This window comes from Myxocyprinus asiaticus, chromosome 26 (assembly GCF_019703515.2).
Source record: "Myxocyprinus asiaticus isolate MX2 ecotype Aquarium Trade chromosome 26, UBuf_Myxa_2, whole genome shotgun sequence".
NCBI classification, from domain to species: Eukaryota; Metazoa; Chordata; class Actinopteri; order Cypriniformes; family Catostomidae; genus Myxocyprinus; species Myxocyprinus asiaticus.
In genome coordinates, this window is record NC_059369.1 from 22,458,132 (window position 1) to 22,484,423 (window position 26,292).

Sequence of the window (26,292 nt, forward strand, 5' to 3'; positions counted from 1 at the left end):
AGATAGGATGTTCCAAGCTTCATGGAGAATTCACTGTAGTTCTTCTGTCCATTTAGGTTGTCTCTTTATGTAATCTCAGACTGACACGGTGTTCAATGGGGGGCTTTGCAGGGCTCCCTGTTCTTCTATTCTAATCTTCTCTATTTGCAAAAGTAATGTTTGGGAGTCTAACATTTATATTTCCCATTGACACACTAAAACTGAAGATATAATAAACAATCTTAAGACAAATGCTTTTGTGAAACATCTTATGTGCCTAAGACTTTTGCACAGTACTGTATGTATATATATATATATAATATATGTGTGTGTGTGTGTGTGTGTGTGTGTGTGTGTGTGTATGTACAAATACTATTAAAAAAACACAAATTATTTAATTTTTTATTTTTATTTATGCATGCCTTATTGGGCTATTTGATCCATTGTGCCACAGAGCTGGCATATGGCAAAGTTTGTATTTTCAATGGCAATATTAACTGTAAAATTAAATTAGACTAATATCTATAAACCTAAAAATAAAAAAATACATAAAAATCCAAATGTAGAATAAATGTACAGAAATGTGAAACACGTGCATCTTTCTTCCCTATAAGAGGTGACCACAGGAAAATCAGTGTTCAAATGTTAAGTAATTTAAAAACAGCATCTTATTGGTTTATTTAAAGACTGCCTTTTTAATTCCCACCATGCAATCTCTTAACAAGAAAGAGAAGGGGCTCTATAATACCCTATGGCAACACCATACCAAGTTGTGCTTAAAGAAACAATTATGAGAAAATAAGTTAAAAGGAATAGCCTAAATAAGCTCACATGACCTTGCGTAAGAAGTGCGTGCCCGTTTGCATTCATCAGACTCACCCACGTCATAGACATTCCTGCTGGAAGTGCTCAGGGTTGTACTGGTACTGGAGCAGAAGGTCAGGTCTCTGTGGGCAGGGGACTTCATCTCCACGTAGCTGCTCTCAGTGTGCTTGCAGGCCAGACCGGGCGGATCTCGGATAGTGGCGTATGGGTTTTCACTGTTCAGGGAACATGAGCTGGAGTTGCACATGGAGGCCTTTATGTAATCTACACACATCAGAGAACAGATATAACACTCACACATTCATTATTTTTATTTCATGAAATTTAATCACCACATCAACCACTGGGAAAGAGAAGAAACTGGAGTGACAAGAAAGCAATAAAGTATATTATTAATATACAGAACCACAGTAAAAAAATGTAGTTAGATTTAAGACAATTTCTTGTCAAAAATGCAAAAGAAGCACTTTTCAATAATGTAAAGAAACAGAGTCCTTGATTTCCCCAGTGGAAAATCTAGACACACAGCACTTAAGATGCAATATAGTCCTATATGTAGGTGAAGAGTTTGTGTAGAGTGCTGAAGATACTGTAAATGGTGGCTGCATTACATTATACATCAGCCAAAGAGGATCAAATTAAGTTGTAATATTCAGAATGAGAATTATTTATAATTACAACGATACTACAGGCTATTTATAAATCTTTTACACTAATGAGAATTGAACTTATTGCATTTGTGAATGAGGCAAATACACATCCAGATCACGTCAATGTGATCACAATAGTGTCTCAGGTGACTGACTTCCCAATTCTTTTAATTTTCAAAGAGAGAGCAGTGATCTTGGTTATGAGACCAAAAGATGGAATAGGGCACATTGTGTTTAGTTCGGTATTTTCATACATTTAATTCGAAAGAAACAGTCGAAAAAATAACGTCCAAGACACATTACTCTATAGATAGTCATTACCTTTGGCCATACGGGTGCTTTTGTTGTCCCTCAGTGTAAGTGTGTCTCCTCTAGTTACTCCTAGTGAGGCACATGAACAAACACATTCTGAGTAATTCATAACTCGATATAAATGGATAATGAAGAACTAATAATGGTGATGGAAACACAACACAAAATCTTCGAGCACATATTGCAACACTTCCTGAAAATGCTTTCCCAGGTGCTGTCTTCAAACAACAGTATAAATAGACATTGCACATTTTTCTATACATGTATGCACTCAGGGGAACACTTGAAGTCCACACCTGACTGTCACTGTGACATTTGAGTCATTCTCAAACTAAAGCAGGTCTTTATTGCAATTAGTCACCAAAATACGAAGATCATTTTAGCAGAATAAACATATTGGCAAGCAGTACTGAAAACAGTAAATGTGGGAAGAACTGTCTTTCCATCACATAACGTTACATGACATAAGCAAGCTCTTGAGGGAAACCCAACTTAATCACTCTTATGTGTATCATGAGTTAACCGTTAACCATTAACCAAGTCACATCACAAAAACATGTTTCTCAGCTGAACACCCAGAGATACTGGTAGGCCTTCAAGGTGATGTAAAAAAATGTATCAAACAGTCCAGCAGTTCCACACTGATAAGACAAAACAGATTTGGATTGTGTCTGTGAATGGTCTCCATGGTGACACGATAGCAGTAGAGTTATGGTGTGTTCTCACTGTTCTCAAGTGCCAAGTCTCTCTCTCTCTCTCTCTCTCTGTCTATATATACAGTGCATTCATAAATGAGAGCAGCTAGAGCTGGCCGCCTGGCCAAACTGAGCAATCGGGGGAGAAGGGCCTTGGTAAGAGAGGTGACTAAGAACCCGATGGTCACTCTGGTTGAGGTCCAAAGATCATGTGTGGAAATGGGAGAAACTTGCAGAAGGACAGCATCACTGCAACACTCCACCGATCTGGGCTTTATGACCAGACGGAAGCCTCTTCTCAGTGCAAGACACATGAAAATGCGCCTAAAGGACTCTCAGATTCTCTCGCCTAATGAAACGAGGATTGAACTGTTCGCCCTCAATTCCAAGCGTCATGTCTGGAGGAAACCAGGCACCGCTCATCACCTACGCAATACCATCCCAATGGTGAAGCATGGCAGTGGTAGCATCATGCTGTGGGGGTGGTTTTCAGGGACTGAGGGACTGGTCAGTGTTGAAGGAAAGCTGAATGCAGCAAAATACAGAGATATCCTTAATGAAAACCTGGTCCAGAGCGCTCAGGACCTCAGACTGGCCCGAAGGATCACCTTCCAACAGGACAATGACCCTTGGCACACAGCCAAGACCACACAAGAGTGGCTTAGGGACAACTCTGTGAATGTCCTTGAGTGGCCCAGCCAGAGCCTGGACTTAAACCCAATCAAACATCTCTGGAGAGACTGGAAAATGGCTGTCCACCGATGGTCCCCATCCAACCTGACAGAGCTTGAGAGGATCTGCAGAGAAGAATGGCAGAAAATCCCCAAATCTAGGTGTGCAAAGCTTGTCGTATCATAAAAAAAAAAGAAAAAAAAGAATTGAGGCTGTAATCGCTGCCAAAGGTGCTTCAACTAAGTACTGAGTTAAGGGTCTAAATACTTGTGTCAGTGTGATATTTTAATTTTTTCTTTTTAATACATTTGAAAAGCTATCTAAAATCTGGGTTTTGCTTTGTCATTATGGAGTGTAGATTGATGCAAAAAATAAAAATAATTTAAAGCAGTTTACCATAAGGCTGCAACATGACAAAATGTGAAAAAAAAAAAAAAAAAGAAGGGGTCTGAATACTTTATGAATGCACTGTATATATAAAAATGTTTGGTTATGTTGATAATATGAATTTAATTTAAAGTCAACATGAAATAAAATTTGTCTCATTTACTTCAATTCATTTTCTGGGTCTTAGTTTGCCTGATTTATCAAGAAAAAATCTTTCATCAAAATGTAATAACTTCTTCAGGCTCTGAAATGAATTTCCATTTCGTATGGGGTGTTTGGATTATTTGATTTAGGGTAAAACTAAAGCACATTATTACAATTAGGCAACAACATATGATGAATATGAACTGACATCACCTAGGCAACACAGTCTATTAAATAATGTTAACCAATAGCCAAACAACAATTCAAGTAAATGTTAAAAAAACATAATTCAACAGAAAACAGTCAACAACAAGGTGAAAGCGCTCTTCCACTTTGAACCTGCGGTCACTGGTCTTATTTTACATCCTCTCTGGGCTCGCACCAGAAAATGATTGAAATACCCAACCTCGAACCTGAGTCTCTGAGGCCTTATATGTTCTGCTGAGGCCTTATCAGCAGACCTGCAGGCAGACATAATGGGGTGAGATGACTTGGGATGGGAAGTCAGAGAGGTAATGAACTCCACTCTCCCCTAGCTTGAGTGACCTTGGATAATGTAGGCTTCCACTTTGTGCATGTGCCACCTAAATTAAGGGTTTATTAAAACCACAGCAGGGGGAGTTCTTGCTCCGGCGCCAGAAACCTTAATCAGTGCAAGACTTTAGCTCCGGCTGAGTGTTCATGGCTTGAAACCCCCAGGAATGAGTCAGTAGTTCATTTCTCTAGTACTTCAAGAGAACACAAATGTCTCATTTGTTTTGAGAAATAGGCTGTAGAGAAAAGAATGATATATCTAATCCAATTCAGATTTGTATGAAAACTTTTCAGGCAGTTTCTGATAGTAACAGATAGAGAATAGTTTGAATAAAGGGTAAGATAAAAAAATTAAGTGAGGACACTGACCCAGGTCATTGAGATTGCAGTATGCTCTCCATTCTGAACTGCTGCTGTCACCTTTCTAAAGGGAAAAAAGATAATTAGCCAATTCTCTCTGAAAGACCTTTGTCTGGATAGCTTTGTTTAGAGAAACAGAGTGTAATGCAACTGTGTGTATATGCTTAGTTATAGTTTGAGGAATAAATAAATAAAATATATATTATATACAGTTTATATACAGTACTGTGCAAAAGTCTTAGGCGCATTATATTTTTTCACAAAAAAATTCATCTTAAAGGGATAGTTCACCCAAAAATGAAAATTCTCTCATTATTCACTCACCATTCATCATCATGATATACCAGGTATATATGACTTTCTTTCTTCACCAGAACACATTTTAAGAAAAATAGAAAAATATCTTAGCTCAGTAGGTCCTTAAAATGCAAATGAATGGAGATTTCTCTTTTGAAGCTCCAAAAATCACAGACAGTCAGCATAAACGTCATCCATACGACTCCAGCCAATAAATTTGAGTATTCTAAAGAGACACGATTGCTTTTTGTGCATAAAAGATAAATATTTAAGTGCTTGCAAAAACAGATGGTTATTTTACATATTCTGCTTCTAGTGTATCATTAGGAAATATCAATTTTAGATTTCAACATTCCCTTTGCAAATAGAATTGAATAGAATAAGAACAAGGAGCCCTACAACAGATAGCCTGGATCTCAACATCATCGAGTCAGTCTGGGATTACACGAGGAGACAGAAGTAATTGAGACAGCCTAAATAGATAGAAGAACTGTGGTGAATTCTCCAAGAAGCTTGGTACATCCTATCTGCCAACAACCAAGAAAAACTATCCAGGTGTACCTAGGAGAACTGGTGCTGTTTTGAAGGCAAAGGTGGTCACTCCGAATACTGATGTAGCTTTTTAAAAAAATGTTTACCAGACTTTGTATGATGTTAATTGATAAATGAACACTATTTATGGGATTATTTTTTGAAGATATCCTCACTATGTAACATTTTTCACAAGTGCCTAAAACTTTTGCACAGTACTGTACTTACAGTATATACCATTTATATATATATATATATATATAGATAGAGAGAGAGAGAGAGAGAGAGAGAGAGAGAGATTTCAACATTCCCATATATATATATATATATATATATATATATATATATATATATATATATATATATATATACAGTACTGTGCAAAAGTTTTAGGCACATAAGATGTTTCACAAAAACATTTGTCTTAAGATGGTTATTTATATTTTCAGCTTTAGTGTGTCAATAGGAAAAATACATTTTAGACTCCCAAACATTACTTTTGCAAATAGAAAAGAATAGAGTAGAAGAACAGCTAGATTTTTTATGTTTACTGGACTTTGTATGATGTTAATTGAAAAATGAAAACTATTTATGGCATTTTTGAAGACATTTTTCACAAGTACCTAAAAACTTTTGCACAGTACTGTATATATATATATATATATATATATATATATATATATATATATATATATATATATATAGCCAAGTAAACATTTGTTTGTGTGCTAGCCTTAAGAGTGAGAGTGCCGTCCAGGTTGCTTGTGATGGAGGAAGGTATGTTGCACTGTGCCACAGTGTGGTAGCTGGGATTAGAGAAGCACTGGCCACTGCTGCTGCTCTGAGACATTTCTAGAAGAGACAGCAAGGCAACAGAGTTCACCTAACTACAGTACGTAAGCACCACACGTTAAACATACAACTAAACTACACTCCTGTTTCATAATGCTTGACATCCTATTCTTGCAATAACATAGCAGAAGAAGGCAGTTTAATGGTAAAATGGGTAATAAGATCAAATTAATGATACAGATTTAACTTGATCAAGCCATTTATAGCCACATCATCAAAATGAGCATCTATGCATCTATGCAGCTTGCGTATGCATTACATATGAAGTATTTTCACATAAAAAAATATTAATATGATATTATGAAGTTTATGAGCATAATAATAGACAACCATGCTACTATACACACTGCTCCAATCAAAATTATAATACATGTTAACTGAATCTATAGCCATACTTTTAACATTGTAAAAAAATTCATGAAGTTGTTAAAAGAACATTATACAGTTGCCCCAATTTGATTTTGGACACTTGAGTCACACTTTTAAATGTTTGAAATTTATGTCATTGCACTGCATTAGAAAAGAAAAATATACTGAAGGGATAGTTTACCCAAAAATGAAAATTCTCTCATTTGCTCACCCTCATGCCATCCCAGATGTGTATGACTTTCTCTCTTCTGCAGAACAAAAACGAAGATTTTTAGAATATCTCCCACTCGAAGATATCCTCCCACTACAAGTTAATGGGTAACCAAAAATGTAAAGCTCCAAAAAGCACATAAAGGCAGCATAAAAGTAATCCATAAGACTCCAAAGGTTAAATCCATATCTTCAAAAGCGGGTGAGAAACAATTCAATATTTTAGTCCTTTTTTACTATAAAATTCTCCTCCCTGCCCTGTAGGTGGCGATATGCACAAAGAATGGGAATTGCAAAAAAACAAAAGAAGAAGAATGTGAAAGTGGAGATTGAGAGTAAAAAAAAGAACTTAAATATTTATCTGAATCTCACCCACACTTACATCGCTTCAGAAGATATGGATTTAAACACTGGAGTCTTATGGATATCCTTTATGCTGCCTTTATGTGCTTTTTGGAGCTTAAAAAGTTTGGTCATCATTCTCACCTACAGAGCTGAGATATTCTTCTAAAAATCTTTGTTTGTGTTCAGCAGAAGACAGAATGTCATACACATCTGGGATGGCATGGAGGTGAGTAAATGATGAGAGAATTTACATTTTTGGGTGAACTATCCCTTTAAGTAATGTGGCATCTGCAAACATACAGTATGCTGGAGTGGTGGTGGCGTAGTGGGCTAAAGCACATAAATGGTTCAATCCCCACAGCCATCACCATTGTGTCCTTGAGCAAGGCACTTGAATCCAGGTTGCTCCAGGGGGATTGTCCCTGTAATAAGTGCACTGTAAATCGCTTTGGATAAAAGCATCTGCCAAATGTGTAAATGTTGCTAGAACATTTCATAGCATTTTTTGCATTTATATTTCTCTAAAATACATGTATGCTTGGTTTGATATTTTATTATGTAATGCAACGACAATTATACATTTTTAGTGTGGCTTAAGTGTCCAAATACATTTTGACACCACTGTACAATATTTGATTTACATATTTGAATCACAATATGAATATTTAATGATTATGATTCACAGTGCCAATGGCAGTGCTCACCGGAGAGGGAGTAGTCAGTGTTGGTGACACGCAACGCTGGGGTGTAAGAGACACTAGGCATGTCCTGACCCTTGTCTCTCTGTCTCTGCCTGAACCAAACAAACAAGCTGAGCATGGCCATGATGACGAGAAGCAGGAAGATGATGCCCATGACGGCACCTGCGGACTGGCGCTCTGAACCCAGAGCGGGACTGATCTTAGTGTAAGGGTTCAACTCCTCCATCACCAAAGCAGCTAGTACAAAGAATATGTTAACGTAAGAATAAAATGAAAATAGAGTATACAATCAAAATATAAAGAATTATGTACAGTATAAATAGGAGATAAAGTGTGTGGTTCTCTTGCAATAAAATCTGACTTTTTGTACAAAGGAGTAAACATGGTCAATGTCACAAAATTTGATTAGTAACCTTGAAACTATAGTGCAGAAAATCTTTCTTTTGTTTTGACATTTCATTATCCTAAAATGTTCTGTTTATTTCCCGGGTTTAAAATAATATATGAGATTTTCAGTGTATTCTCAGATTGTATGTGTTTGATCTGAAAAATAAAACTGGATGTTGAAAGAGTATGAAAATGAGAGAGAGTATTACCCTGATCACAGCGGATTCCTTTGTATCCAGGGCTGCAGTAGCACGTTCCGGTCACATAATCACAGGTGGCGTTGTTCACACATTCACACAGCTGCTGACAGCCGTAGCCAAATGTCCCGGGAGGACACTCTGTAAAAAAAGAAATCACAAGCACAAAAAAATAAAAATGAACCAAATGCCCCAGGCAAACACTTAACAGAGCATTCAGACACACGGTTTGTGAACGGTTGCCGCTGGAAGATGATGGTAGATGGGGAACACACACATACACACACATACACAGAGCGATCATAACCACCAATCAACTGAGCATCAAACATCTCTTTTAAGGTCCAGGTGGAATTAAACCCCCTCACAACCCTATAACACAAGCACACACCACCACATTCTTAAAGAGGCTACAGCACTCACTCTGTTCACAGTTGGTTCCAATAAAGCCAGTCCGACAGGCACACTGGCCAGTGATATGATCACAGTCAGCTCCATTTTGACAGCGGCACACCTCTGCACAGTCTCGCCCATAAAACCCTGAGGGACAGCCTGAAGGAAAGAGATATCCTGCTACATCACATTAACCTACAACACAGTTGGTGTACGCTGATGGCACCAGCAACGGAAAACCCAGAGTTAAAGGGAGAGCGTCTGAGAAGCAAATACCGCAACATTCGTAATCAGCGAATGACCTGAATTTATTGTAACACATTACCGAATTAAACGATTATAGCATGGCACTGTTTCTCCCCTTCTGATGGCCTTCAGACACTAATGGCATGTCGTAGACACACAATTAAATAAATACACAAACACGCAAATTAAGCCTGGCCACTACAGATAACAAGCCCACTGGAGCAAACATTGCAGCAAAACACAAATTGATTTCATCACTCCTCAAGAAAAAGAGTTGAAATCCCTGCTGTCATATGAAAAAAGTATCAAACAGTGTGGCAGAAGAGGAAGTATCAAGATCTTTGCAATGATTGATGTAATGAATGACAGATGGATTTCATTTTTAGGTGTGATGCTGATGGTTTTTGATTTCTGCCTTGAGCAAGGTCATATAATGAGTTAAATGACTGAGATGAAAAAAACAAAAAAAAAACATGCATTTATTAGTGAGGACAACAATCTACAGTATGTATCATCAGAACATCATAGGATTTCACCAGCGCATGTTCACCACTGCTCAGCATCAAATCTTTCTGGTGCAGCTTTGAAAAGCTACCAACAGATGTCACTGTGTCACTTTGTAGATTATCCATTAAGTGTGCCTAGTAAATGAAGTAAATAGACAGTAATGGTGTGCTGGAGAGTGTGTGTATGTGTGTAAATGTGTGTGTATTGACTTACGCTGCGTGCAGTAGAGGCCAGTCCAGCCTGAGCTGCACCTGCACTCTCCATCATAGGCACTACATTGGGCTCCGTTGTGACAGTTACATGAGTTCAAGCAGTCAGGGCCCCACTGGCCTATTGGACAAACTGCAGATGCCAGAGACAACGTCAAATGAAGACTAACACACACAAACATCCACAACCCTAATTGTGTGTGCATAGAAAGACAGAAAAACAGACAGATAGATAGACAGACGAAAAAGGTAGATATGCAGACAGACTGACAGACCAACAGACAGATGGACAAGCAGATAGATACGCAGACAGACAAACAGATAGATATGCAGAAAGACAGACAGACAGACATGCAGGTAGATATGCAGACAGATTGACAGACAGACAAACAGACAGACAGAATGACAGACAAAAATGTAGATATGCAGACAGACTGACAGACCAACAGACAGACGGAAAAGCAGGTAGATATGCAGACAGACAAACAGATAGATATGCAGATAGATAGACAGACAGACAGACATGCAGGTAGATATGCAGACAGACTGACAGACAGACAAACAAACAGACAGACAGAATGACAGACAAAAATGTAGATATGCAGACAGACTGACAGACCAACAGACAGACAAGCAGACAGACAGATATACAGACAGACAGACAGGTAGATATGCAGACAGACAGACAGTCAGACTGACTGACTGACTGACAGACAGACAGACAAACAGGTAGATATGCAGACAGACTGACAGACCAACAGACAGATAGATAGACCGACAGACCCGCAGACAGACAAGCAGGAAGATATGCAGACAGACAGAGAGACAAACAGATAGATAGACAGACAGACAGACAGGCAGGTAGATATTCAGACAGACTGACAGACAAACAGATAGATAGACAGACAGACAGGCAGGTAGATGCAGACAGACTGACAGACAAACATATAGATGGGATATACAGACAGACAGGCAGGTAGATTTGCAGACAGACAGACAGACTGACAGACAGACAGACCAACAGACAGATGGACAAGCAGGTAGATATGCAGACAGACAAACAGGTAGATATGGAGACAGACTACCAGACCAACAGACAGATGGATAGACAGACAGACAAGCAGGAAGATATGCAGACAGACTGACAGACAAACAGATAGATAAACAGACAGACAGGCAGGTAGACAGATATGCAGACAGACAGACAGATCGACAGACAGACAGATTGACAGACAGACAGACAAACAGGTAGATGCACACAGACTGACAGACAGACAGACAGACATATAGACAGACAGATAGATAGACAGATGGAATCTGCACCATAACACTATAATATCAAACATATCTGTCAAGGCACATACAGTGTACAGACCCCCACACTACATACACTTACACAGACCCCCATACACTTTCATTGTCATCACAAACATACAAAATGATGCATTTAATGTTAAACAAATAAAATGTGGTGCTGGTACAGCCAAAATGAGGAGAAAATCACATAAAAAATAAGGGCCATAGCTAGAAACCAAATGAAAAAAGTTTTAATTTAGTCTTAAACTGAAAATCTCCATGTTCAGAATTAATCATTTAAACAAAAACTATCCCTTTACTCTTGCATAAGGATAGAAATGGTCACTGCAAATCCTCAGCTTTTCACTTACAGCAAACACTATTAGATTCATGGTTCTAACTACTCTCATATCAGCGCTAGAGGAGAGAGTATGTGTGAGCAATAAATTCTGCAGGACATTGTTGCTCTCATCTCAGTTTCATATCGGCGCTCTCCTGAGCGGTGTAAATTATGGAGAGTGTGCTATCAAGTAATTTACTGAGGAAACTGTTAGTCTCCATCAGCGGTGCTTGTGGGTTAGTTGGCAAAGAAATATGGACATGGTAATGATTTACATGGCACTATGACATGAGGTGCCTATGAAAGATATAGCACAAGAGAAATGGATGAATTTGGATGGGAAAGACAGTGAGAGGAAGAAAGAGAACAAAACAGAAGGAAGAGAGAGAAGAAAGAAAAGGAAAGAAATTGAAAGTTAAACTGAGGGAAAGACTAATTGGTTCATACTCTGTGAGCAGTCGTTTCCAGTCCAACCCGGGAAGCACTGGCAAGAACCGTCAATGGGGTTGCAGGTGCCGTTGTTTGTACACAGACAGATCTCAGCACAGGCTTTCCCAAATTTCCCGCTGGGACAGACTGACGGGACACAAACACACATAACAGACATAAAGCACAAAGTCAAACGTTAAACCTATATATAAGTGATACTTCCAATGGTAATCGTAAAGGCAGAATATCTGTGGGATGCTTTTTTACTCCTTACACAGATCTTAGCATCTATAGCCAGGGACAGAAATTAAGGGGGAATTAGTGTAAAAAGGCCACTAAAAATAACAAAAAAGCCTCAGAAATTCAAAACTGGTGGCAAACAATGCCATAGTAGTGAATTCTTTTGTTTTTTTAATTTTTTAACTGCTATAGTCCTTAATATTCTATTATAGTCCTAGTTAGAAATATAATGGCATAAAATTAGGGATGTCCCGATACCATTTTTTTGAGAACGAGTACGATTACCGATACTTCATTTTTGGTACTCGCCGATACCGAGTCTGATACCTGTTTTTTTCCCCCCTAAACTCCATATCAACAACCTTTTTTTTTTTTTTCTCCCCTTTTTCTCCCCAATTTGGAATGCTCAATTCCCAATGCACCCTAAGTCCTCGTGGTGGCGTAGAGGACAAATCTCAGTTGCCTCTGTGTCTGAGACAGTCAATCTATGCATCTTATCATGTGGCTTGTTGAGTGTGTTACTGCGGAGACATAGTGCGTAAGGAGTCTCCATGTATTCTCCGTGGCATCCACGCACAACTCACCATGCGCCCCGCTGAGAGCAAACCAAATTATAGCAAGGAGGTTACCCCATGTGACTCTACCCTCCCTAGCAACCGGGCCAACTTGGTTGCTTAGGAGACCTGTCTGGAGTCTGTGATTCGAACTCGCAACTCCAGGGGTGGTAGTCAGCGTCAATACTCGCTGAGCTACCCAGGCCCCCCATATCAACAGTCTTTCATTAAAATTGTGTTTAAATAAATGAATTAATTAAAACTTTAATCAAATGAAAATATAACAATGAATTTTCAACATAATATTGCATTATTTTTAATCAAATGAAGTACTTATAAACAGAACCTCAGCCACAGCACAATCCAAAATACAACATTGGAGTTATATTTTCTCAAATAAAGTACTGCATAACAGAGCATCACAGATGTTAGATACTGCTTAAGTATAATACAATTACTACTTATTTATTATTATAATTATTAATATTAGTAGTAGTAGTATTACAGTGAATATACATTTACAGTAGTGATATTTTTCTGTCATACTTTTTTCCTATAAATGTACCTTTAATTTTAACAAAGCTTTTATTTTGAAGTGTTTTTGTGTTGTTTTGACAAAGGAGCTCTGACGTCGGCAGCTTCCCACTCTGGAAAAGTCGGTCACTACATGACTCAAAGTGATTATTAAACTGCAAAAGGCTGTTATTTAATTATTATTATATTTAATAAGTATGTACTCTGTATGTGCCTTGCGTTACAACATGAATTTGCACTGTTTACTGTCTAAATGCTCATGTGTTTTCCCTGTATGAGCCTTGGAGGAGCTTGAAAAGGTATGAGCAGCCGGCGTCAGCTCAACACTGTCTCCACACATTCACAAGTGCTCACATTTGAATTACATGCAAACTATATATTTATCTCATTAAATCGCAGCTTTTGTGGTTAAATTATCTCACTAGGACATAACATGATTTTAATGTGGGCTGAATGTTTACGTAATTACATTTGTACGTCAGATGGTATCGGTTTTGGTGGAGCATTTTTACAAGTACAAGTACCAGTACGTGAGTGTTGTATCGGACCTGATACTCATACCAGTATCGGAATCGGAACATGCCTACATAAAATATATATGTTGATTTAATTCTTTGGGTAAAAGGTTATTAATTCTCAATCTTCAGAATTTATATTAAAATGAATTGAATGAATGAATGAAAAAAATAAATGCCCTCATAAAAGTAAGAAATGCCCCTGAAAATCAGATCAGGTGACAAATATTGCCCCTTCATGTAAAAGTAATTTTTTTTTACACTGTCTAAAGTAATTTCGTAGTGCATACAGATTTGTTGTCGTTTTGTACGGCGTATTGTGCGCTCATAAAGTGCCACACATTTCAGTTGGAGACAGGTCAAGACTGCAGGCAGGCCAAACTAGCACCAGCACTCTCTGCTTACACAGCCATGCTCTTGTAATCTGGGCAGTATGTGATTTGGCACAGCGCTGCTGGAAAATGCAGGGACATCTCTGGAAAAGATGGTGTCTGGATCGCAGTATGTTGCTCCAAAATTTGTACATATATTTCTGCATTAATAGTGCCCTCACACATCTGTAAAAGTTACTCATATCATAGGCACTGACACACCCCATACCATGACAGCCACTGGCTTTTAGACCTGACACTGATAACAGCTTGAATGGTCCTTTTTCTCTTTGGCCCGAAGAACATGATGGCTGTTTTCTTTTTTTTTTTAAACTATTTTAAATGTGGACACATCGGACCACAAAACATGTTTCCAATGTTCTACGTTCCATCTCAGATGAAACCGAGCCCACAGAAGTTGGCGGCGCTTCTGGACAGTGTTGATGTATGGCGTCTGCTTAAGCCTTAACTTGCACCTGTGAATGCAGCAGCGAATTATGTTGACTGACAAAGGTTTACCAAAGTATTCCTGAGCCCATGTCATGACATCCATCCAGCAGGATAACACCAAACCACATACTGCCAGGATTACAAGTAAATGGCTGTGTAAGCAGAGAGTGTGGGAGCTAGATTGGCCTGCCTGCAGTCCTGACCTGTCTCAAATTCAGAATGTGGAGCAATCTGAATCACACAATATGGCAACAAAGGCCCTGCACAACTGCACAGCTGAAGACCTGAATAATGGATGAATGGGGGAAAATTCAACTTGCTAAACTTAAAAAACTTGTGTCTTCAATGTCCAATTAGTGTTCGAAGAAATGTGTTAGAAGAAATGGTGATGTTGCACAGTGGAAAACACTCAACTGTCCCAAATTTTTCGGAACTTGTTGCAATCAAATATTCACAAGGTAAAACATCAAACAATGTGTTGTTGTGTGCTTTTAAAATAGCACAGGGTGAATAGAATTTACAAATCACTTCTTGTTTTTATTAGCATTTTTCATACTGTCCTAACTTTTTCATAATTGGAGTTGTACTAAAATGTGTGATTGTGTGTAGTTCTGTGAAAGTTCAGCACAGTGAGCTATCTGTAACTGATGATAAAGCAGAGAGAAACATGCACAAGTGATTGTAAATCATGTGTCTGCAAGCACTTTAAAGGGAAATCAACCTTCAAACATGTGCTGCTGTCACACTGTCCAATTATCTGTCTTTGCCATCTCTGCTCGGCACAGACAAGAACAAGGACGACTGATGTACTACAGAATTAAAAATAGAGCTTGTGTACATTTTTAATAAAATGAATATTTCACAGCACCCTGACACTTGCTTAATTTGAGATTTCATTTGAGATTAAAGCCCAACACCTTTTTGCCCCAGTCTCTTTTTTCATTTCGATGAGTTCAGCAAGGTATGTCGACGGTACCTCAAAAGACAAGGTCATGACATGCAACAGGTAAACACCAGTCCCAGGAGAACAGAAATTTGTCTACAAAATGGAATCAGATTTATGTTCCAATCAGATAGATCATCCATTTAGAAGAAGTTGAATCTAAATCTTTGTGGTGCTGGCTTTTAATTATTATGCTTCCACAATCTTCTCATTTTTTGAAACTCTTTCAACTAACTCAAAACTCACTCTTATTAGCTAGTGGTCCCCTCATGTTACTGGCTCAGTTTCACTTCAACAGTGACTAGCTGAAGTTCATTAGCTCGTTCTGAGATGGGTGAACGTGGGCTCAAGACAACTGAGGATGCCAAATTACAAAAAAGTAGATATGTGGGCTAGTTATGGTTCCCCTGAGCCCTACCTTTCTTCCAGTAATTATGATCTGGACAAATTAAAACAAGCTTTCTCTCAAACCTTTTCCTTCCTCTCCTTTAAGATATTAAATATTTATTCATGAGACAGCTCTGAAAGCAATGAAAGTGAATTCTATATATTAGTGCAGCCTTTCCTTAATTCATTAAAAGACTAGTTAATTATGATGAGAGGTTCTATTCATATTTCATCTGGACGTCTCAGTGGGGTGCTGTGGAGTGGGATGTGAATGTTAGGATTCTTTGGTTTGAGTTTGAAATCTGCCTCATTGACCCGAAACTTGTCTGAAAAATGCACACAGTAACTATATCTATACTACAGTCAAAATGGGAGTCATTATTTACTGTACTCTTGTGGTCTGTGAGTAGTGTCATCTGAATCACGTCCAACAAGTGGAAATCACAGTGGAGAACAGATTCTATAGAAATGTAAGTCTTGTAGAAAATATAAGTATGTGGTATATGTTGTGTGCCAAATATATGTGGACACCCCCTTTTAATTAACAGCTTTGGCTATTCCAGTATTTTCAGTAAAGATAAATAATTATATGGCTTAAAATGATATTATTAACAATTGTGTGCTTCAAACTTTGGGGAGGACCCTTTTCTGTTCCAGCATGACTATGCCTGCGTGCACAAAGCGAGGTCAATAAATGGTCAACTGTTTCTGGTTTGGAAGAACATGACAGGCCTGCACAAAGTCCAGAGCTGCACCACACTGGACACCTTTGGGATGAATTGGAAGCCAACTGTGAGCCAGGTCCAGTCGCCCAACATCAGTGCCTGACCTCACGCTTTTGTGCCTAAATGGGAGCAAATCTCCTAGTGGAAGCTGTTATGGCAGCAAAGGGAGGGATTAATGGCCATGGTTTTTAAAAAAAAAAAAAAAGTTCAACAACAACCACATGTGTGGGTGTACATTAGGTCCTATCACTACATTTTCACTGGTTTTCCACTGGAGCTCAACAAAAACAGAGAGTGGCAATATCGACCTGTCTCTTCACTGTTTGTCTCACTCAGAAGAATGAGCTCAGCAATATTCAGATTTCCTGTGAAGGTTATTTGTCAGAGTGTCAGTGATAATGCCAATTATTTGCAGTATGGCGGAGCCGCAAAGTCAGCATGGCGTTGTGCAGATGGGCACAGTGCCAACGGCAGCACACACACCTAATGGCTTAACATGCCATGTGGTTGGAGTTATAGATGACAGGTAGAGTGAGACAGGTAAACTGTCATTTATGGGCATCATTTATGTACAGTCTCTCTGAAAGGTTTATGAAGTTCAATTGCATACCAGTCAAAATAAAAATAAGCAATTATTCTTTTTGTTTAAAGCAGTGATCTTTAACCTTTTTCAGGCAAACAACCTGAATAAAGAGATGTGTATAAATGGTGGATAATAAATAATAATAAATAAATGGTGGATAAAGATAAAGCAGGGCTACATAAAGTATAAAACTGAGTGTTGCATTTGAAGCATGGCCTATAATAACACGTGATTATTACCACATTTATGTATTCACATTCTTGGTAATGAAGCTTACATTTCAAAGCCATTTAAGTCATATACTGTACATGTAAATAACATTTTAATTTTACTGAATGCATGATGGACAATGAAACATTTAGCTGAACTTTAGCTTCTTAACTTTAACTTTCTTAACCTTGGTTGGAGTTAACTTAATATTGCACTAAAGATATTTCCACTTGTTCATAAAAATAAGCTTGCAGTACTGTTGCAGCCCTCTAGAGGTTGCGGACCCCCTGTTGAAGACCCCTGGTTTAGAGGTTTAAATAGAGTAAAATTAAGAATTGTTTATTGCGTAATTCGAGTGAAAGTGGTCAGACAGTTGTGATTTGACCATAATTTTCTCTTAGAACTAGGTTTGAAGGATGTGAGAAGCCCATGGTTGAAGAAGAGAGAAAAAAGAGAAACATGGCAGAGATACAGAGGGAGAACGAAAAGAGCTACTTACCTTGGTTGCAAAGCGAGCCGAAAAAGCCGGCCAGACACTCACAGTGACCTGTGACATGATGGCACGGCCCTGTACTGTGCACACACTGTGGGCATGACTGGCTGCAGCGGTGCCCATAGAAACCAGGAGGGCAAACTGTCCCAGGAGCAAAAGACAGGAAGGAGGGGAGGAGATGCAAATGTTAAAAAAAGACAGAGATGAAAAAAGAGATTTTATAAGGAAAGAGATGATAAAGAAGAAGTTTGTGTTAATATGTGGAAAATTAGATTACAAATCAACCTTGTTCTCACTTCATCAGGCTTAGCATACCAACAGGAATCATTATCATCATGATGGTGCCGCGGATGACTGCCTCGGTGTGGAATTATTTAGTTGTTTTTGTTTGTTTGTCCTGTGTTTAGTCATCTTTTTCCAGTCAGTTTTAACAGAGACGAACTGCTGAACATTTGACAGCATATACCAGACAATCTTTTCCCAGTTTTCGAATATTCAAACGTTTTGCTAGACATTTTAGTTGGAGGTGCAGCTCTGCTGTTCAAGAGACGCAGGCGAGGGAGACGAGCCGGTGCGCTTGTCAAACTCCGTCGGCACGGATTTCGAACAGCGCTGCCGAGTATTTACTTAGCGAATCTCTGCTCTCTTCCTAACAAAACGGACGAACTACATCTCCTCAGTGAAGCCATTCCGGACAGCGCGTTACATATGCCGGACTTCCAGCTGTTCAGAGCGGATCGCAGAGTTAATGGGGAAAACGAGAGGCGGTAGAACATGCTTTTATATCAATGAAAGTTGGTGTACAGATGTAACAACATTAAAGAGGATGTGCTCTCCTAATTTGGAAGCGCTCTTTATTAACTGTAAGCCTTTCTACTCGCCGCGGGAGTTTTCCTCGTTTATTCTGGTGAGTGTGTATATCGCACCAAATGCGTGTTTGAACACAGCGCTGCAATAGCTGGCTGATCAAATCACAGACACAGAACAACAATACTCGGACTCAGTTATTATTATTCTTGGGGATTTTAACAAAGCAAATCTCACACGTGAACTAATACAAACAGCACATCACATGCCCCACCAGAGACAGGAATATACTGGATAATTGTTACACAACAATAAAGGATGCATATCGCTCTGTCCCTAGAGCAGCTTTGGGACTCTCTGATCACTCTCTAGTTCATCTTCTTCCAACCTACAGGCAGAAATTAAAATCAACCAAGCCAATAGTAAGGACTGTAAAGAGATAGACAAATGAAGCAGAGCGGGAACTACAAGCCTGCTTCGATTGCACGGATTGGAGTGTTTTTGAGGCTGCAGCCATAGACCTGGATGAGCTCACAGATACTGTTACATCATATATCAGTTTCTGTGAGGATATGTGCATTCCTACTAGGACTTATTTAAAGTTCAACAATGACAAACCGTGGTTTACAGCAGAGCTCAGGCAGCTTCATCAGGCCAAAGAGGATGCTTACAGGGGTGGGGATAAAGTCTTGTACAATCAGGCCAGGAACACACTGAACAAGGAAATCAGAGTGGCTAAAAGAAGATACTCTGAGAAGCTGAAAAACAAGTTTTCAGCTAATGATCCTGCATCAGTGTGGAGTGGCATGAAACAACTCACAAATTACAGGAATCCTACCCCCAACCCTGTAGGAAACCATCAACTGGCTGACGAACTTAATGTGTTCTACTGCAGATTTGAAAGGCCCAATCTCACACCCCACACCCACCCTGACCTTCAATTCACACAAACACCAACACCTCCTGCAACCCCCCTCCCCCCCCCTGCTACTCAGCCTGCACTTAAGATCTGTGAAGATGATGTGAGCTGCGTCTTTCGGAAACAAAAGACGAGGAAAGCCTCAGGCCCAGATGGCGTCTCACCAGCGTGTCTTCGATCCTGTGCTAACCATCTGGCCCCCATCTTCACACAGATCTTCAATAGATCACTGGAGCAGTGTGAAGTACCATGCTGCTTCAGATGCTCAATCATTATTCCTGTCCCAAAGAAACCAAAAATCACAGGACTTAATGACTACAGACCTGTCGCCCTGACGTCTGTGGTCATGAAATCTTTTGAGAGACTGGTGTTGGCCCACCTGAAGAACATCACTGGACCCTTTCTAGATCCCCTTCAATTTGCATATCGAGCAAACAGGTCTGTGGATGATGCAGTCAACATAGGATTGCATCATATCCTGCAACATCTGGACAGACCAGGGACATATGCAAGGATCCTTTTTGTGGACTTCAGTTCGGCTTTCAACACCATCATCCCAGCTATACTCCAGAATAAATTACACCAACTCTCTGTTCCCATGTCTATCTGTCAGTGGATTACCAGCTTTCTGATAGAGAGCAGCAGCTTGTGAGACAGGGGAAACTCACTTCTAGCACCTGTACAATCAGCACTGGTGCCCCCCTGGGATGTGTGCTCTCCTCACTACTCTTCTCCCTCTACACCAATGACTGCATTGCCAAGGACCCCTCTGTCAAGCTCCTGAAGTTTGCAGACGACACCACTGTCATCGACCTCATCCGAGATGACGATGAGTCTGCATACAGAAGGGAGGTTGAACAGCTGGCTGCCTGGTGCAGTCAAAACAACCTTGAGCTGAACACACTCAAAATGGTGGAGATCATTGTGGACTTTAGGAGAAACACCCCAACACTGACCTCCCTCACCATTCTAAACAGCACTGTGGCAGCAGTGGAATCATTCAGGTTCCTGAACAAGGAACTGAAGTGGGAGACCCACATTGACTCCACTTGGGAAAAAGGCCCAGCAGAGGTTGTACTTCCTTCGCCAGCTGAGGAAATTCAACCTGCCACAGGCGCTGCTGATACAGTTTTACTCAGCAGTCATTGAGTCTGTCCTCTGCACTTCAATAACTGTCTGGTTTGGTTCAGCTATGAAATCAGACATCAGAAGACTACAAAGGGCAGTTCGGACTGCTGAGAGGATTATTGGTTGCCCCCTGCCCCCCCTTCAAGAACTATACACTTCCAGATTGAGGAAAAGGCTGGGAAAATCACTCTGGACCCCACTCACCCTGCCCACTACCTTTTTGAACTGTTGCCTTCTGGCTGATGCTTCAGAGCTCTGAGCACCAGAACTGTCAGGCACAGGAACAGTTTTTTTCCCTCAGGCTATCCATCTCATAAACAGTTAAATTGCCCCATTGAGCAATATCTATGTGCAATACACAGTTTAGTCTTTTTTATATTTATCCAACACATCCAACCTCTTCTGCCATTTCATTTCTCTGAAAAAAAAAAAAAAAATTTGCACTGTACATAACAGATTTGTATTTGCACTGTACATAACAGATTGTATTAGATTTGCACTACCCATGTGTATGAGTGTATGTATGTATGTGTGTGTCTGTACGTATGTGTATAATTATTTTTTATTTTTTATTATTATCTATGTCTTGCTGCTGTTTTTGTATTGTTTTTGTTTTGTTGTACACTAGAAGCTCCTGTCACCAAGACAAATTCCAAGGCAATAAACTGATTCTGATTCTGATTCAGAAACTAAAATTACAATCAATAGAGTTACAAAAAATATTGTTCATGCACAAAATATGCTAGTCTTGAGCTTAATTTAGGGGTTCTAGAACCACTGTAGTATAATCATCATCTAAGGCATCCCCAGCTAGGGTTTGAAATATTTTTCCAGTTACCATGCTTTAATCTTAAACCACAGAGCCACTGCCACCTGTATTACTAAAGCTGGCAGAAATAATGAGGCGGATTGTCCTCCTCATGGTCCGGTCTGTCTCTGTCACTCAGCTTTGTCCAAGACTGGAGCTCCTGCAAGCTTGATTGGCTTTAATTGCTGTAGCTTTGTGTAATGCTGGAGAGTGGTGTGTCCTGACTTTTCCACCATGGGTGGTGGGCCTTTGTAATTAAGATAATTGTACAACAACGAATAGTGTGGCTAAGATTAATGGCATTCCCTTTCTCTGCTCTCTCTAATCTTTCTGCATGTATGCACAACTCCTTACTAAGCAAAACCAGCTGATGTACTGGTCATTTTTGACCCCATAATCAAAAGAAAGAAATAAGAAAATATATTTGCTTAAAGAAAATAAAGCCTATTTTTAGACAATTAAGATCTTCTGCATTATGACATTAATTTTACAATCAAGCACATTACCACCCTATTCTCATATAATTATGATAAGATATATATTATTCAAATTCTGATTAATTACTTTTTATATACTTTGTGGTAGTATTTCTTGTACTGCCTTTAATTTATGCAGATTTGAATAAAAAAAAATTATTACAGTATTTTTACTATTAAACAGTAAAAATTAGTGCATTACAGTCATGAAAATCTATTTTTTTTCTCCCCTTTTTTCCATAATTTGGAATGCCCAATTCCCAATGCGCTCTAAGTCCTCATGGTGGCGTAGTGACTGAGGACGAATCTCAGGTGGCAGAGGACGAATCTCAATTGCCTCCACATCTGAGACCGTCAATCCGTGCATCTTATCATGTGGCTTGTATAGCGTGTGTGGAGGCTTCACGCTATTCTCAGCGGCATCCACGCACAACTCACCACGCGCCCCACCGAGAGCGAGAACCACATTATAGCGACCACGAGGAGGTTACCCTATGTGACTCTACCCTCCCAAGCAACCGGGCCAAAATGGTTGCTTAGGAGACCTGGCTGGAGTCACTCAGCACGCTCTGGATTCGAACTCGTGACTCCAGGGGTGGTAGTCAGCGTCTTTACTCACTGAGCTTCCCAGGCCCACGGTTTTTGTAAGATTTAAAATATGAAAAAAAAAAATCATTTGACTTTAGGGTTAAATGTGACCCTGCTCCTGCCACGTACAAAACATACCGGCTATTTGTTTCCTGTTTTCAGTCTTTTTATTTTTATTTTATTTTTTTATTTTTTTACATTTTTTACAATGAAGTGTAAACATATATATATATATATATATATATATATATATATATATATATATATATATATATATATATATATAAAATCAACATTTAAACAGGTGGAAGTGACCAATGAGCCAAATGTCTGAGACTGAACGCATAGTAATAAAATAAAATCTTGGGAAGGCCTAGCCCTCCTTTGTCTATCGGCCTATGTAACTTATTGAAATGCAATCTGGGGCGTTTACCATTCCAAATGAAGGACTTCACTATGCTATCAAATTCCTTGAAATAAGAGAGGGGGACATCTACAGGGAGAGATTGTAGCAGGTAGTTAAATTTTGGAATACAATTCATTTTAATAACATTAACCTTCCCAATCATCGATAAATGTAATGAAGCCCACCTGCTGACATCGCTCGAAAACCTTTTTATTAAAGGGTCAAAATTAACACTAACTAAATCAGACAAATTTGCTGGGAATAAAATCCCCAAATACTTAATGCCCTGTTTGGGCCACTGGAAGGCGCCCGGCTGAAAAGCCGTTACTGGGCAGTATGCTGTCAGAGCCAAAGCTTCGGATTTAGCCCAATTGACTTTGTATCCTGAGAACTTGGAAAAGGAATTAATAATTCTGTGGAGGCAAGGCAAAGATCTAGTAGGTTCAGAGACAAATAATAAAATATCATCTGCGTAAAGCAGAAGCTTATGCGGCACACCTCCCGCCAACACCCCTGGAAAATCATCCTCCTTTCTTATCGCAGCTGCTAATGATTCCAGGGCAAGACAGAACAATAATGGGGAAAGAGGGAAACCCTGCCGAGTGCCCCTATTCAAAGTAAAATAATCTGAGATTAATCCATTTGTTTGTACCGCTGCTACAGGGTGTCTATAAAGTAACTTAATCCAACCCATAAATGTACTCCCGAACCCATACATTTCCAAAATCTTAAAAAGATAATCCCATTCTACCATATCAAACGCCTTTTCGGCATCAAGTGAGATGGCAGCGATTGGAGATTGATCATTCGCTACTGACCACATGATATTGATGAGACGCCTGATGTTATCAGAAGAGCTGTGGCCCCAAATAAACCCCACCTGATCTATATGTATAAGTGATGTCATAACTTTACTTAATCGATTAGGCAAAATTTTTGACAATATTTTTACATCTAGTTAGATCAGGGAAATTGGACGGTAACTTTTACCCTCGTTTGGATCTTTGTCCTTTTTAAGAATCAGACTGATCCGGGCTTGTGTCATGGTTGGAGGAAGTTTTCCGTTCTTTAATGATTCAGTATAAACTTCTAACAAAAGTGGAGCCAGTTCTGTAGCATAGGATCTAAAAAATTCTGCGGCAAAACCATCTGGCCCCGGAGCCTTGCTAGTAGGTAGGGACTTAATTACCTCATCAAGCTCCTCCAAGGTTATCTCAGAATCAAGAGAGTTTTTTTGCTCAATCATTTAGGAAGATCTAATGGTTCCACAAAGTTTCTAATATCTTCATCAGTAGACGAAGACGTGGAACTATAAAGATCAATATAGAACTCTTTAAAGGCATTATTAATAACAATGGCTGAGGGAAATATTTCACCACCAGCAGATTTCACTGAGGGAATGGTAGAAGAAGACTCTCTCTGTTTTATATATCTAGCGAAAAGCTTCCCTGCTTTGTCACCCGACTCAAAGTATGACTGTCTTGCCCTGAATCACCAAAACTCCACTTTCCGCGATAAAATAGTATTATATGTATATTTCAATCGGGTCAATTCTCTGAGGCCATCAGCTGACATACAGTGCTTCAGCTCTGCCTCTGCACTTTTAATATTTCCTTCCAACTCCACAAATTATCATGCTTTGGATTTTTTGATGAATGAGGCATACTGTATGATCCGGCCCCTAAGAACCGCTTTAAGTGCCTCCCAAGCCACACCCACAGAGGATACTGAGGACCAGTCTCCATATAAACACTGATTTCAGTCTTCAATATTTGTTGCAAATCAGGATTTTGCAGAAGGGATACATTAAGGCACCAACTATATGATTTCTTTTTTTCTATATGTGCATCACCTCTAAACTCTCCAGGGCGTGATCTGAGACTAAAATATTTCCAATTGAGCAATCAACAACAAATGAAATTAGGGATTTGGATATATATAAAAAAATCTATTCTAGAATAAATCTTATGGACTGATGAAAAAAATGTATAGTCCCTACCGGACGGGTTCAAAAGTCTCAAAATATCCGAAAGACCAAGATTTTTACACATCCTGTGAAGCGTCAGTGTTGCTCTAGGGGGCTTACACACTTTTGCTTCACTATGATCAAGGACCGAATCCATCAAAAGATTAAAGTCTCCTCCCAATATTATATCATGAGGGGTGCCAGCGGTTTGCAACATCCCTTCAAGATCTATAAAAAAGCCCTGATCATCAGCGTTAGGTGCGTAAATATTAGCCAAAATCAACCTTTGCCCTTGAATTTCAGAAAAAACAATAATTACTCTTCGTAATTTATCTTTAATCTGCTTGAGACATTTGAATTGTAGATGTTTATTTACCAATATAATGACTCCCTTGCTCTTACTTGTGCCAGCACTAAAGAAAACACGTCCACCCCATATCTTCCCAAATTTCTCAGTTTCCTGCGGGGAGAGATGTGTTTCTTGAAGAAACACTATATCATATTTGTTACGTTTAAGAAAAGAAATAACCTTCCTTCTTTTTATGGGGTGCCCCAACCCATTTACATTCCATGTGGAGAGAGATAGTACACTCATATTAACAACTGACATTTTGATATAATTGACCACATTCCCCATTAGTGATACAATCAAACCCCGAACATCCCCCCGAACAAAACAAACAGAAAAAAAAAACGTGCACATTAACCCTGCGCACGACAGCACCAACCGGCGACAATCCCTCTAAACTCAAAAGGTCCATGAATGCCCACGAGCCCCCATGACAACTTTGCCATCGGATTGCTCAATTTTGCCTCACAAATTGTGAGGCAAATTTACATAACAGAAAATACTTTGTGAAATAAACCCAGTCAATAGGAAGAATGAACACAAAGAATGTGTATATACATTCACAGAACTGTCTCAAATATGTGAAATTCCACGAAACAAATTCCAGCTGATATAAAACCGTTCAGATTCCTCGGTCAGACAAACAAATGTTCAGTGAGCCAGCTGTTGTGAGTGCAGCAGATGACATAATCATTCCAATGTCTCGTAAAAAAAAAAAAAACTCAACAAAAAAAACCACAGCCAGCAGGAGGAGTAAGCACGAAGAACGAACAGATGAATCAACAGCTGTTCCAAAGAAATGTTATTCAATAGAACAAGCTCCAGCCGCTAGGCGGAACCAATACAAAAAGAAACAAAACCAGCATCCCGGTTCCCTGGATGATCGAGTCAATTCACTCAGAGGCTGCATAAAAGTATATACCATGACTTACACAATCCGTCATCTTTATAAAAGACATCCTTTGTGTGAGCA

General features: G+C 39.2%; 1 protein-coding gene across 1 annotated transcript in view; it reads right to left on the reverse strand.

The window, feature by feature from the left end:
* The window catches only part of LOC127417252 (multiple epidermal growth factor-like domains protein 11), a 133,823-nt gene that overhangs the window by 6,141 nt on the left and 101,390 nt on the right, over positions 1 to 26,292 (reverse strand). The window contains exons 15-24 of the mRNA XM_051657129.1: positions 17,879 to 18,013; positions 11,886 to 12,014; positions 9,807 to 9,935; positions 8,871 to 8,999; positions 8,460 to 8,588; positions 7,867 to 8,100; positions 6,120 to 6,238; positions 4,568 to 4,622; positions 1,776 to 1,835; positions 859 to 1,068 (exon numbers count right to left, since the gene is read on the reverse strand). Of these exons, the coding sequence (XP_051513089.1) occupies positions 859 to 1,068; positions 1,776 to 1,835; positions 4,568 to 4,622; positions 6,120 to 6,238; positions 7,867 to 8,100; positions 8,460 to 8,588; positions 8,871 to 8,999; positions 9,807 to 9,935; positions 11,886 to 12,014; positions 17,879 to 18,013 (1,329 nt within the window). The remainder of the gene's footprint in view (positions 1 to 858; positions 1,069 to 1,775; positions 1,836 to 4,567; positions 4,623 to 6,119; positions 6,239 to 7,866; positions 8,101 to 8,459; positions 8,589 to 8,870; positions 9,000 to 9,806; positions 9,936 to 11,885; positions 12,015 to 17,878; positions 18,014 to 26,292) is intronic.